The sequence below is a fragment of the Schistocerca piceifrons genome, chromosome 1 (genome assembly GCF_021461385.2).
Source record: "Schistocerca piceifrons isolate TAMUIC-IGC-003096 chromosome 1, iqSchPice1.1, whole genome shotgun sequence".
In the NCBI taxonomy this organism is placed as follows: domain Eukaryota; kingdom Metazoa; phylum Arthropoda; class Insecta; order Orthoptera; family Acrididae; genus Schistocerca; species Schistocerca piceifrons.
Genome location: NC_060138.1, coordinates 928,337,994 through 928,353,537, shown reverse-complemented (window position 1 = coordinate 928,353,537; position 15,544 = coordinate 928,337,994). Strand labels below are relative to the sequence as shown.

The following is a 15,544-nucleotide window of genomic DNA, read 5'->3' as shown; positions in this document are numbered from 1 at the left end:
CGATCACCAGTGGTGTACGGCCAGTGTAGGAGATCGCTCCCCACACCATGATGCCGGGTGTTGGCCCTGTGTGCCTCGGTCGTATGCAGTCCTGACTGTGGCGCTCACCTGCACGGTGCCAAACACGCATATGACCATCATTGGCACCAAGGCAGAAGCGACTCTCATCGCTGAAGACGACACGTCTCCATTCGTCCCTCCATTCACGCCTGTTGCGACACCACTGGAGGCGGGCTGCACGATGTTGGGGCGTGAGCGGAAGACGGCCTAACGGTGTGCGGGACCGTAGCCCAGCTTCATGGAGACGGTTGCGAATGGTCCTCGCCGATAGCCCAGGAGCAACAGTGTCCCTAATTTGCTGGGAAGTGGCGGTGTGGTCCCCTACGGCACTGCGTAGGATCCTACGGTCTTGGCGTGCATTCGTGCGTCGCTGTGGTCCGGTCCCAGGTCGACGGGCACGTGCACCTTCCGCCGACCACTGGCGACAACATCGATTTGCTGTGGAGACCTCACGCCCCACGTGTTGAGCAATTCGGCGGTACGTCCACCCGGCCTCCCGCATGCCCACTATACGCCCTCGCTCAAAGTCCGTCAACTGCACATACGGTTCACGTCCACGCTGTCGCGGCATGCTACCAGTGTTAAAGACTGCGATGGAGCTCCGTATGCCACAGCAAACTGGCTGATACTGACGGCGGCGGTGCACAAATGCTGCACAGCTAGCGCCATTTGACAGCCAACACCGCGGTTCCTGGTATGTCCGCTGTGCCGTGCGTGTGATCATTGCTTGTACAGCCCTCTCGCAGTGTCCGGAGCAAGTATGGTGGGTCTGACACACCGGTGTCAATGTGTTCTTTTTTCCATTTCCAGGAGTGTACAATGACATGTCACTCACCACAGACTATGGAGACACAAAAACAGTATAAAAGTAAAAATATTAAAAAATGCAAGTGTAGATGAAGTACAACACCATGTACTTAAAGAATGTACAGGCGGTCCACAAGCTCAAACATAATAAATGAGTCTTTCAGCTCAGTTAACTTACCAGGGTATCTGAAACAGGCAATAATTGTGCTTATACTAAAGAAAGATGATACAGAAGATTTAGAAAACTACAAGTCCATTTATTTACTGTCACAGTTCTCAAAATTAACACAATTCTTAATGAAAGATAGGTTGATGAATCACTTGAATCAATATAAGATTCTCAGTGAAGCACAGTTCAGTTTCTGTAGGAGGAGAATACCAGGATCAGCCACTGTAGAATTTACACATGTAGCACTTGATATTGTTAGCCAACAATGGATGTGGCACAAGTATATTTTTCAGTCTATCTAAGGTCTTTGATAGTGTTTACCATAGAATTCTACCAAAAAGAGCTAGGATCAATACAAATAAGAAGAATTGACGATGACTGGTTCTGATTATACCTGGAAAACATGGCACAAAGGATAGGATTGGCAGCCTTCAAATAAAGCAAAATTTTTAGTGAAACATTTATCAGATCCCATGTATATTGACATATGAGTCTCTAAGGTCAGCATCTTGTGATGAATGATGTTGTTGATATACATCAGTGACTTCCCTGACAGTGGCACTATTATGAACAGGATAGATTGCTGCTCAACACATAGAGGATATGCTGAGCCACAGACAGGCTTACGGCGAAAATGCCTTCTTCAGAAGTAGAAAACATACACATAGACACACAAGCATAGCTGACACACACATGATTACTATCTCTCTGGCTGCTGAGGTCAGGCGGCCTACAGCAACTACACTAGATGGGGGAAGCAATCTGTGGATTGTGGTGGCAGGGAGGGGAAGGATTGCAGGGTAGGGGTGACACACATGCAGTTCTGCTTGTGGGAGCACACAGAGATGTGGGGGAGATAAGGTATGGTTGCTAGGTGCCGTAAGGAGGATTAAGGGGGGGGGGGGGAGGGGATATGGGAATGGGAAAAACAGAATTAGAAGAGGGGGAAATGTCTAGTAAGTACATTGCTGGAATAGAAGACTGTATAGTGTTGGAGTGGGAACAGATAAGGGGATAACTGGGTGAAAGATGGGCTCTAACAAAAGTTGCGGCCAGAGGGGTTATGGGAATGTAGGATATACTGCAGGTAGAGTTCCAACTTGTGCAACTCAGAGAAGTTGATGTTGGTGGAAAGGATCCATAAATGGTTGACACTGCTTCCTGTTCCACAGTGAAACATCATTAAAAAGGTGGTGATAAACACATAATATTTAAAATAATTTTCACAAGTTTGCAGGGAAAATCAGCTTTGGAGTTTCCTGATGAATTTTATTTACTAAAGTTAATCTGTTCCTCTAAACAAGCTGCATGGCTGAACCACTAGTGTTGGAGAATTGTAATTTTGTGTACTATGGATCACTGGTTCTATTGTTCCATTAAATGATTCTGATCCTAATAAGGTTTTGAACTCATTGTGTAGGGTTAAATTTCTATTCTATTCTTTGGTTTAAATAACAATTGCTTACTTTCAGACATCCGATGTATCAAGATTGTACAGGGACACCCTTCTCTAATATTACATTCAAAAGAATTTCATATGACTTTGTACATGATGTGTTATAAATCTGTAAAACAAAATTACTTTATTTTCTTTATTACAATCGATATGTACTAACTCTGAATGTACAGTCAAAATTATTTTCTTTTAGAAAATTTGAAATTACGAAATACACACATCAAAAAGGTTTTGCATAACCTCGGTTCCCATAATTCCTGGACACTGTACCACAGACACAGTCCGTTGACTGTTCAGAGATGTCACTAAACCCACCCAAATATGTAAACAACCATGCATGAGCAGCGCCTATTAGACGGAGGGGCTCCGACAGCTGATCAGTTCCAATTACACGGCTCATGTTGTATGTAGTTCAATCATGCCTAGATGGTCAATACTGTGGTTTGATTATGTCTGCACTGTTACTTTCGGCCAGGAAAGGCTCCCAACAAGAGAAGTATCCAGGCATCTCGGAGTGAACCAAAGTGACATTGTTTAGACATGGAGGATATACAGAGAGACAGGAACTGTCGATGACATACCTCGCTCAGGCCACCCAAGGACTACTACTGCAGTGGATGACCGCTACTTAAAGATTATGGCTCGGAATAACCCTGACAGCAACGCTACAATGTTCAATAATCCTTCTTGTGCAGCCGCAGAACGTTGGGTTATGACTCAAAACTGTGCACAATAGGCTGCTTGATGCACCATTTCACTCCCTACATCCATGACGACATCCATCTTAGCAACCACAACACTATGCAGCACATTACAGATGGTCCCAACAACATGCTCAGGATTGACATCACATTCTCTCCACCGATGAGTGCCACATATGCCTTCAACAAGACTATCTTCGGAGACATTTTTAGAAGTAAGCCGGTCAGCCTGAATGCCTTAGACACACTGTCCAGCGAGTGCAACAAAGGTGGAGGTTCCCTGCTGTTTTGGGGTGGCATTATGTGGGGCCTATGTATGCCACTGGTGGTTATGGAAGGCACTGTAATGCCTGTACAAGATGTGAATGCCATCCTCCAACCGATAGTGCAAACATATTGGCAGCATATTGGAAAGGCATTTGTCTTCATGGATGACAATTCGTGCTACCATCATGCATGTCTTGTGAATGACTTCCCTCAGTATAACTACATCACTCAACTAGAGTGGCCAGCATGTTCTCCAGACATGAACCCTATCAAACATGCTGGAATAGATTGAAAAGAGCTGTTTATGGATGACGTGACACACCAAGCACTCTGAGGGATCTATGCTGAATCGCCATTGCGGAGTGTGACAATCTGGACCAACAGTGCTTGATGAACTTGTGGATAGTATGCCATGATGAATACAGGCATGCCTCAATGCAAGAGGACATGCTACTGGGTATTTGAGGTACTGGTGTGTGCAGCAATTGTGGAACACCACCTCTGAAGGTGTCGCTGTAAGGTGGCACAACATGCAATGTGTGGTTTTCATGAGCAACAAAAAGGGTGGAAATGACATTTATGTTGATCTCTATTCCAATTTCCTGTACAGTTTACAGAACTCTCAGAACCGAGGTTATGCAAAATGTTTTTTGATATGTGTATCTGACACACTTAAAATTTCTATTATTATTATTTGTGCAATTTGGCATTATTTATTTTGTTAATTTCTGTATTCATTTAAAAAATGATATAAGTTAATAGTAATTCGTTTGTCAAGAAAATTGTAAATGCTTTGGAATATTCTTAGTAGCACAGAGTTAGGTAATAGTGGGTATGCCACTGATGTGATCGGACCTGTTTGTGTGGAAATTGTAAAGACAATGTGATACAGAAAAATGTGAGAGAATAAAATTTTTGAGTAAAACAAAAAATACAACACAAGGTTGCTTCAAATTTATTATGTCAATTGGAACTATGAGAACCTACAACGTCAAAAATTTCAGCTCCAAGAATCAGCCCCTAGACGTAAAAAACTGCTACCAACTATGAGAAAAGAAGATGATTAAAAAGTTCATTGTAAACCTTACTCTTCTTGAATCTTATTAAGAGTTAACCATAATGACAGTGACATTCAACAAACGATGTGAGGGAGGGGTAGATTACAAGGTGTACTAATTATTTAGTTACTTTCAACTGACACACCACTGTTATGTTTCAACAAACTCCTTAGATAATCATTTAATGAATAAGTTCACTGAAGTTCTCTCAATTACAACTGGTATAAATCTATGATTTTCTCAAATTTCTGAGCACTGACTAAAAAATAATGCAGGTCGATTTATTGTAAATGTTCCTGATTTAGTTGCCCACGTGTGGCATCAATTTTAGCTCCTAATGCAGGTACTGCTCATTAATGAAGAACATCTAAAGCTCTTTTTAATACTCATATTTCTGTATTTATAGGTAAAATAGTTTGATTATCTACGTCCAGCAGTCAGAATTCGTCATTTTTCGGTTTTGTTCTGGAGTTGTATAGGTGTCAAATTCTACATCTATGAAGTCTGAACATTCATATCTTCAGTATCATTGTCATCCAATTGTTTTAATTGATTACTGCATCTACTGAGTCATCAAGTAAATACAGTAGACATGATGAAGGTAACACAATAAAAATCAGAATAATAACTGGTAATCCTGTTCAAATGGTTTAAATTAAGTGGCTGTGATTTACATTTCAATTTGTGTAGGTGATGAATAGTATATAGCTAAGACAAAACCTACAATTACTGTAACTAATAATAGTACATCTATGGTATGGACATGGAAGAATCATAACTGCTCCATTAATGGTGAAGTTCTAATTTGGAGGGATAAGTTTGATCATGTTAGCGTTAAAAACTTTTTCTAATAAAATGTCAGACCATTATTTGTAGAGCTTAAATCTACTGCACTAATCTACCTTATCAGAATACAGAAATTAATGGTAGTTCTGAGTAACTGTGTAGTACAGGAGGGTTACCGTATTTACTCGAATCTAAGCCGCACTTTTTTTCCGGTTTTTGTAATCCAAAAAACCGCCTGCGGCTTAGAATCGAGTGCAAAGCAAGCGGGAGTTCTGAAAAATGTTGGTGGGTGCCGCCACAACTAACTTCTGCCGTCGAATATATGTAGTGCCACACAGGCATGCTTTGTAGGCACAAAGATACATACTGGCACCAAAATCTCTGCGTCAGTAAATAAATTTAAAAAAAAAGTGGAAGACGAGCCTTTTTCCTCCACCCAGAGTTTCGACCACTGCATTTTGGTACATTATCCAACGAAGTAAATACAAATTCTGTATTGTTGATCTTCGAATGTAGCAGCATTTCAATGTACTACGAAAATCCGACTGGCAAGACTGTTTGGGGTGTTTGTCAATATGGCCAACTCTACGTTCTGAATTTTTTCCTACCTGTGAGAAGAGATGGTTGCTAATAGGAGCTTTTATGAATTGTGAATCACATGTAGTATTCTCTTCGCCATAAGATTAATACGAATATAAACATTTTGCCATGTATTGTTTCGTGTTTGCTACTATCTCATTTAAATCCTGTCTGCCTAATAAACTACGAAACTAGAGTGAGACAACAGCAAATGGGGAAGAATATACATATCATGTCATGTTTATATTCGTATTATTCTTATGCCTGATAGTGATACAGTCAGAAATGAAGCACGGCAACTGACTAGATTTTTAAATCTAAGATGTCTCTTTTCTGTGCAGAATGTAATGAACTAAAGAGGCGCCTGCAAAGATTTTGGAACGGAGAAAAATTTTCGCTAAAATTTCGTTCAGAACATCATCTATCATACGCAGTCTGTTATTTGGTTCTTGTTGATCATTATCAAAGAAAGCAGTAGTGTAAGTAACAACAAATGTTTCGCTAATGAGACAACTCCTCTCTATTTTTTATTTGCAAGCGGCGGTAGCGCACACAAAAGCAAGCCACGCCGCGAGCGGCGACAGGCTGTGAACACGCACTATCAGAATGCGACAAACAATGCATGACACAGTGCAGTAATGCATTTTCAGCTTGGAGTGACGTAAACACCTATAATAAAGAGAACGGCACTTATCAGATCAAAGAAAAATAAGCAACCAATTCAAACCAGACGAAGCACGTGAAAAAGGAAGGATATCCGTATAAATACAGACAGAGCGCGTGACGCATAGCAATGGCTACCTGGTAAACCGTAACTGCTAAGCTTACGACTCGAACCAAACTACTGCAGCTGTATCGTCATTCATTAGACCTAAATTGTGTCTCATATTACAACTAGACGAACTTTGTTTCGATTTGGAGGTGCGACCTAAAACTTTTCTCTCCCCTTGAATTTCGAGCCTCAAATTTCAGGTGCGGCTTAGATTCGGGAAAAAATTTTTTCCTTGATTTCAAGTCTCATTTTTCAGGTGCAGCTTAGATTTGAGTGCGGCTTAGATCTGAGTAAATACGGTATTTTGTAGTCATTCAGTTGATTTTTTTTATGTAAGCTTTGAATATAATTGCTCAATTTGTAACCATTCTCTATCATATAATTAGAATAAATATAATGATTCTGATGACTGAAATCATGGATCCAGTGCTTGGTACTACATTTTGTGATGTATACACATCTGGGTATTCAGAGTACCATCATGTTATTCCTACTACAACCAGGAAGTGCTGATGGAAGAAGGTTGAGTTTACCACAATCAATATAATTGTGAATTGGATTTTTTATCATGTATTGTTTATAGTTTGGCCTGTAAAGAGTGTATTATCAATGAACGACATCTCCTACAATTGCAAATACTGCTCCTATAGATAATAGATACTGGAAGTGTGCTCCTACATAATAAGTGTCATGAAGTACAATGTCAAGGGATGAGTTTGGTAATACTAGTCCTGTTAACCTTCCAGTCCTAGAGCTCATAGCAATTGAGAATTTAACTTGAACTTTGTTCCATATAATGTTGCTAGTCATCTGAATACCTTAATTCCTGTTCGTATGGCAATAATTATTGTTGCTGATGTAAAATAAGCTACGGTACTGTAAACATATGACGTGTACATACAATAAATCCTATTAGTCCAGTTGGTAGCATAGCATAAATTATACTTAGTGTTCTGAATGATTCAATTTTTCCTCTTTCTTGACATACAATATATAAAATAGTACTGAATCCTGGTAAAATTAACGTATAGACCTCTGAATGTCCAAAGAATCAGAATAAGTGTTTATACAGACTAGGCTCTCAACCTCCTGCAGGTTCAAAAAATAATGTATTTAGGTTACAGTCGAATTATCGTATAGTAATAGCACTTACGAGTACAGGAAGTTAAAGAACAGGAAGAAGAGCTGTAATACCAACAGATCAAATAAATAATGGTGTCGGTCTAGAGTTATTCTTTCTGATTGTATATTAATTGCTGCTGTAATAAAATTTAGAGCCCCACAGATATGTGAAACACCTGCTAAGTGTAATGAGAAAACAGGTAGATTTACTGTGGCCTTTACATGGGTAATAGCTCCTGCTAGTGGGGGAGATACACTGTTCACCTTGTACCAGCACTATTATCTGCTATGGAAGATACAGGAAGAAGGGTTAATGGAAGTGATAGCATTCAAAACCTTACATCATTTATTTGGGGAAATGCCATGTCTGGTGCCCCAGACTTGGTACAAGTCAATTACCAAATCCACCTATTATAATAGGTATTACTACAAAGAAAATTATTACAAAAGCATGGGCTGTAATATCATCACAGATTTGATCATCTTGAATTAGAGATCCAGGTTGTCCTAATTTGGGATGAATAAGTATTCTTATTGATGTTCGTGCTACTCCTGTTCATGCTCAAAATAGAAAGTATTAAGTACCATCGTCCTTATGATTTGGTGAGAATAATCATTTTTGCAGAAACATGGCTGAGGTTATATGTGGTAGACTAAATCTACTTATGAGATATTTTCTCTCTTATCATTATTGGTCTTGTATTCAACTGCGATTCTAAATTGCAATTCTAGATGTGTAAATTTTTATTAAAGCCTGAAAGGTCATTCTTTTAATTATAATTTTGAAGGTTATTAATTTAATTAATGTAAGTCCATAGTATAGTGAATTTAAGGTTGATGCTGAAATTAATGCTGTTGTTGAAATTATAACTATTATAGGAAGAATGAATCCTCATTTTTGGGACGTAATTTATATTGATCATGAATTCTCATTGAATGTTGTAATTAGTGCTGAAAATTTAATTCATATATTATGATAAAGTGTAATAATAGTAAGCACTACAGTAACCGTTATATGAGTTGTTGTGCTGTTTTCCATAAGTGACTGTATAACAATTAATTTTGGTAAAAATCCAAGGAAAGAAAGTAACCGATCAACTGATAATAGTTAAAAGAGTATTATAAATGTAATTTCTATTTTCATATTTCTTGCTGAAATATTTCATTTATGAAGAATAAATTTATTTGCTTAAATAAGAAAACTGTGAACAATCTTAGTAGTGAGTAGACAATAAAATATAATACAATATCCTGCATCATGAAAACTTCACAACATACAGGAGCAATACAAAAAAATTTGAAAATATTTGAGCAACGGCAATTTTGTGGTAAGTGTTCCCAGTTTTATTTGTAGGGTTTCTTTAATCATCTGACTTACCATTTCAATTATTAAAAAGTAATTCGCATCTGCTCAGTGTTAATAAAAAATCTGAAATTGGTTCTGGTCGTCCAGTAAGATGGAATGAAACTAACAGCAAAATATTCTAGACTGCTATACTAAGCTCACCATGCACAAAGTGTATCTCACACTAGCATCCATAGATGTTACAGGAGATGATATCGCTGGGCAAGTGAACAAGTACTGTATATACTCGAATAATCCGTGCATGTTTTTTGCCGAATTTTAGGACGAAAAACTGGGGTGCGCGGATTATTCGAAATGTTGTTGGTACTGCTCCGCCTCCAACAATACATCCCATTATACTATTGCATTGTTGCGGCTTCAGGCTATGACGCATCAGTAGCACATTAGGAGTGAAGTATTAGCGTCTTCAAACTTGTTAATTATGGCTACAAGTTCTCGTTATCACTCGTACACTGCTAAAGAAAAAGTGAAAATTATTCAAGAAGCCAAGAATATTGGAAACCGTGCAACAGGAAGAAAATACGATGTGAGTGAGAGTTGTATTCGCGACTGGCAAAAAAATAAAACATAGCTTCAAGAAACTAATAGTAATCGCCGGGCATTTCGCGGCCAAAAAGCGAAGCATGCGGACCTCCAGAAAAGGCTCTGCAATTATGTAGATGAGAAGTGACAATACTGATGCGCGGTGATGAGTGGAATGTGCCAACTTAAAGCATTGTCTTTAGCCAAAGAACTAGGCATTAGCAGTTTCAAAGCTAGCCGGGGCTGGCTATCAAGATTTTTCAACAGAAATGGTTTAGGATTCCGGAGGAAAACTACTATCGCTCAGTGGCTTCCAGGTGATTACGAGGAAAAAATAGTGAATTTTCATTGTTATGTGATAAATCTGCACCGTAAACAGTCCTATATATTGCTTGAACAGTCCACAGGTATACTGCCGGTCCATAGTGTCCAACGGCCACAATATTTCAGCGATCAGACATGTCACCATCGTCAGGTGCGCTGACGAACTGATCTCCTGAGGGCGGGCGGGCTCAGTTCGTTAGCGCGCCCGTATGATGGCTACATGTCTGATCACTGAAATATTGTGCCCCTTGGACACTATGAACCGGCAGTATACCCGTGGACTGTTCGAGCAACAAATATGCTGGGAGAAACTGAAGAATCAGTCCTATATATTATTGCAAATTGGTAATGCAGATCAAACGCCAGTCTATTTTGAGATGCTGCTCGACAACACAGTGAACAGGAAAGAAGAATTCAGCATCATGATACGAACTGGTGGCAGTGAGGAACAAAGATGTACAGTGATGCTGTGTGTAACTGGCGATGGACAAAAGCTACCACATTACATAACATTTAAAAGGAAAACTATTCTGAAAATATGTGGATGGACATTGAACTTATAATTGACTGGGTGACATATGTTTGGCAACGTTGTCCTGGTGCATTACTGAATTTACGCAACATGTTGGTCCTGGACAGCTTCCGCGGACATACAACTAAGGAAGTGCAAGACAAATTACAGAAAGGGAAAACTGACTTGGTCATTATCCCTGGAGGCCTAACATTCATCCTACAACCACTAGATGTGTTGTCCTGGTGCATTACTGAATTTACGCAACATGTTGGTCCTGGACAGCTTCCGCGGACGTGCAATTAAGGAAGTGCGAGACAAATTACAAAAAGGGAAAACTGACTTGGTCATTATCCCTGGAGGCCTAACATTCATCCTACAACCACTAGATGTGTGTATAAATCAGCCATTCAAAGCTGCACTTAAACAGCGATATACGCAATGGATGGCTGATGAAAACCATAAGTTCACACCTAGTGGAAAAATCAAACGGCCGGATTTGTCCCAGATTTGTGAATGGGTGAAAAGTGCATGGGACTCCATTCCACAACCACTGGTGGAAAAATCCTTCAAAAAATGTGGAATCACAAATTCACTGGATGGAACAGAGGACGACCCTCTATGGGAAGATGGTGAAGACGACAATGATTCTCCCGCTAGTGATGACAATAAAAGTGATGAATAGAGTGGTAAGAGAGGAAACGTATCGGTATTGACTAAAATATTTTATTGTACATACCATATTAACAAATTCTGAAACAAGATAATTCACATTTCTTTTTTTGCTATTGTAGGTATGCGTAGAGTCCTGGCTGGTGGTGATAATGTTCCCTGGCCGCCTGCCCGTCTAATGGGCCAGCTGCACGCTGCTGGCCACCCGCCTGCCGGCTGGCCAGCTGCACACCGCTGAATCGGTTGCGTTTTAACAATGTATCAATCTGTACAGCAGCATTGCATCAAACCAGTAGTTATTACACATACTTTTGAACACATCACAACAGTGGAACAATTTTTTTTTTGTAAATAAAACAAATTAAAGCAATATATATATATATATATATATATAAACAAGGATGAGGTGACTTGCCGAACGAAAGCGCTGGCAGGTCGATAGACACACAAACAAACACAAACATACACACAAAATTCAAGCTTTCGCAACAAACTGTTGCCTCATCAGGAAAGAGGGAAGGAGAGGGGAAGACTTCCACTTCCTTTCGTCTTCCCCTCTCCTTCCCTCTTTCCTGATGAGGCAACAGTTTGTTGCGAAAGCTTGAATTTTGTGTGTATGTTTGTGTTTGTTTGTGTGTCTATCGACCTGCCAGCGCTTTCGTTTGGTAAGTCACCTCATCCTTGTTTTTATATATAATTTTTCCCACGTGGAATGTTTCCTTCTATATATATATATATATATATATATATATATATATATATATATATATATATATATATATATATATATATATATATATATATATATATTTTTCCTCTTCCTCAAAATTGGGGCATGCGGATTATTCGAGGGCGGGGATTATTTGAGTACATACGGTATTTCACAGATTATTCAAATACTCTGAATGGGACATCCTCTGAAAGGGTGTTTATAAAATAGAAGAGTAGAAGAGTATTTAGTAGATGATGCAACTGTGTCTTTGGTGACAATCCAAGTGTAGTCTGACATAGGCACATAACACAAACTGTAGTTTTCAAGTCCTTACGGTCTCTTTCTTACACATTTTGTGTAGAACTATAAAGAATATTGTCTTCTATGTTGCCACGAACAATTTTAACTAATATGAATGTTATTTAAGTTAAATTGAAGTGTCAATAACAAACATTAGTTAAATTTTCTGATATAATGCCTTTTTGCATGTGATAGATATTTCCTGTCATATTGTGACTTTCTATGATTTATTTGAGAACTGTTTCAATCATTTATTTCTTTCTTTCTTTTCCTCACTCCTCTTAACAGAACTGAAGGTTAAAGAACTTTTGTCTACAGTTATCTTTCCACACAGTTCCATTACCAACTGCAGTCAAAACTTTCACTGCAAGTAATTGTTTAATGTACAAAAAAGATACTTATTGGATTCCAAATACTTATATTACAGACTTTCTTTTGAATACCTTCACCAAATACCATCCATTGATAACGTAGTTTTGAGCTCAGCATTATGCAATTCTGGTCTATTTGGCTGCTTACTACATGTTCATGTCTTCTCTTCCATGCAGTATTGCTGTAGAAGACAAAATGAAGGAAATTTGACTTTCATACTAATTATATAAACCATAAATACAAGATAATAAAACAGCAATACAATTTTCATTGTGATGTAACTATAAGACAGAAACACAATGTCTCAAAAGTTGCTTAAGACCTGAAAGCACTACGGCCCACAAAATTTTGGTATTCAGATCATCTACTTCCTCAGCTTCAACTTGTGAAGATATTAAAGTAACAGAGCTTAGATCTGCATGGATCCCCATAGATCAAACACATAGCAATAACATAAGACCTCATTTTTATCTAGGAATGAAGACAGATATTGCAAACTCATATCAATAAATCTGATGAAACTTGCTTGATTCTAACCACATTTCACACAAGTGGAATACTGTTTTATATATCCAGGTGCGCTTCATAGCTGACTCATGGCTCTGAGCCTTTTATATATTTCCCAAATTCCATAAGAGTTCTTCAACTTACCTGGCAGGTAATGGGAGATAGAAGCTTCAAGGATGGCTGTGTAACATGCCAGAATAGTTTAGTTGCTAAGAGCATGGGCATAATCTACAAGCAATTTGTAACAAATAAGGTTTTGTGATTAGTTACTGTAACAGGTTTTTTAACATACTGTGTCACATTTAGTTTTCTCTTAAAGAGTACCCCTATATATTAGGAAAATATCAATTTTTACCACAGGTTTTTCTGCTGCCTTAATAGAAATATACTTTTGTGCATCCGCTTCAATTCTTTTAGCTCAACAGTTTAAAAGATAATCCACAGGCATAATTTAAAGATATTTTTTGCCTGCCATGTAACACACTGCACCAGTAAAATGCAGCTTACTGTGACTGCTGCTCTCAAACACAGGATGAATTGGTTGACATTCATAAGCAGCTGGAAATAGCCCTGACTACGGTCAAATGATTGACAGCTGCTGCAAAACGATGTGTTGGAAGAGCTCCTGAGAGTCACATATCCATCACACCTGTACCAGAGGTATCTCAAGTACTGTCCTCTCCTGCAGATCCTGTCTCCTCTGCAGAAATTACAGGATCTCTCATTACCCATCCACTTGACTGTGGGTGGCATGTCATTGGTAGATGTAGGTGTCCTGTACAGGGTGGGCAGGGAACAGGGACGACTCAGGGTGATGTACCGAACCCCTGAACCAACAAGTTTGAGTTGCTGTCTTTCACTGAGACTGAAACTGAGCTAGTGGAACCTGCTTCACCTGTTCTGGGGAAACCTATTTTGTCTGGTGTCAGGAGAAGGCAAACACAAAATGTTGGGAGTCTATTAATTGTCAGCAGTTCAAACATGTGGTGAATGATGGTACACTTTAGGAAAATGGCAGCAAGAGATAGGAAAGGGCACCAGGTGCCCTCATTGTGTATGCCTGGGAGACTCATTCAACACGTTGAAGAGGCAGTTCCAGCAGCCATTGAGGGAACAGGGTACAACCAACTGCAGATTGTGGCACACATTGGAACAAATGATGCTTGCCTTCTGGGCTCCTAGGTCATTCTTGGGTCATTCAAACATCTGGTAGGAAAGCTGAGAAGACCAGCCTTGCAAGTAGAGTTTCAATGAAGCTCACAATTTGCAGTATTCTCCCCAGAATTGATCGTGGCCCTTTGGTCCTGAGTTGAGTGGAAGGACTGAACCAGAGACTTCGAAGATGCAGTGACAAGCTAAGCTGCAGCTTCTTGGATTTGTGCCATAGGGTTGAGAACTGTAGGATCCCCGTAAATAGGTCAGGTGTGCACTACACATCAGAAGCTGCTACCCAGGTGTGTGTCGGGTGCACACAAGGATTTTTTAGATTAGGCAACTCTCCAGGTAATGAAAGCTGTAGGAAACCCAGAAGTATCGACGTAACCACAGGTGAGAGTATTGAAATCGTAATGGTAAACTGCTGAAGCATTCACAACCAAGTGACAGAATTTGGAGCACATAAAAAGCATTGAAGCTCACATATACTAAGTACAGAAAGCTAATTGAAACCTGAAACTGGTAGCAGTGACATTTCTCTGGAAAATTTAAGTGTATACCAAAAGGATAGGCAAATGGGAAATAGAGGTAATGTATTTGTTGCAGTAGACAAAAAACTCAAATCCACCAAGATAGAAATTGAAGCTGCATGTAAGATTGTTTGGGCAACTCTCAATCGGGTGTGTGCATAAATTGATAATTGGATCCTTCACTGGCCCACCAAAGTTATCTCCTGATGTAACCATTAAACTTCAGAGGAACCTCAGTTCACTTGTGCATAAGTTCACTGGTCATGTTGTAATCATTGGTGGAGACTTTAATCCTCCTACAATTAATTGGAAAACTACAGTTATGTTAGTGGCACATACGATACGACTCTCTGTGAAACCTTACTAAATGCTTTCTCTGAAACCTAACTAGAACACACAGTTCAGAACCCCACTCATGATGGAAATATATTGGATCTAATTAAACCTCACACCACTGAAAAGGTGAACGAAAAAAGTATTAATGTCAGTGGTGTTGAGAAACAGCTGAAATCATTAAAACTGAACAAAGATCCAGGCCCTGATGGACTCTGCTGTCAGATTCTACACTGAATCTGAGGCTGAGTTAGCCCCTCTTCTTACTGTAATTTATTATAGATCCCTTGAACAAAAACTGTGCCTAGTTCTTGGAAAAAGAACAGATCACAGTCTTCTACAAGAAGGGTAGTAGAAGTGATCCACAAAACTAACATCAAAATTACTTGACATTGATCTGTTGTAGAACCTTGGAACATATTCTGAGCTCAAACATGATGAGCTGTCTTGAACAGAATGATCT

At 39.2% G+C, this 15,544-nt stretch overlaps 1 protein-coding gene across 1 annotated transcript; it reads left to right on the top strand.

Annotated features, from left to right (window-relative positions):
* Positions 1 to 9,831: 9,831 nt before the first annotated feature.
* On the top strand, positions 9,832 to 10,552 carry LOC124776590. Its single transcript, XM_047251652.1, has 2 exons — positions 9,832 to 10,072; positions 10,344 to 10,552. Exons 1-2 carry the CDS (start codon positions 9,832 to 9,834, stop codon positions 10,550 to 10,552), a joined length of 450 nt encoding a protein of 149 aa, XP_047107608.1.
* The last annotated feature ends 4,992 nt before the right edge of the window (positions 10,553 to 15,544 follow it).

Coding starts and splice junctions, on each gene's coding strand:
- LOC124776590 (XM_047251652.1), top strand. CDS start 9,832: ATGAGTGGAATGTGCCAACTTAAAGCATTGTCTTTAGCCAAAGAACTA. Junction 10,073..10,343: donor ATTGCTTGAACAGTCCACAG/GTATACTGCCGG, acceptor TTGGTAATGCAG/ATCAAACGCCAGTCTATTTT.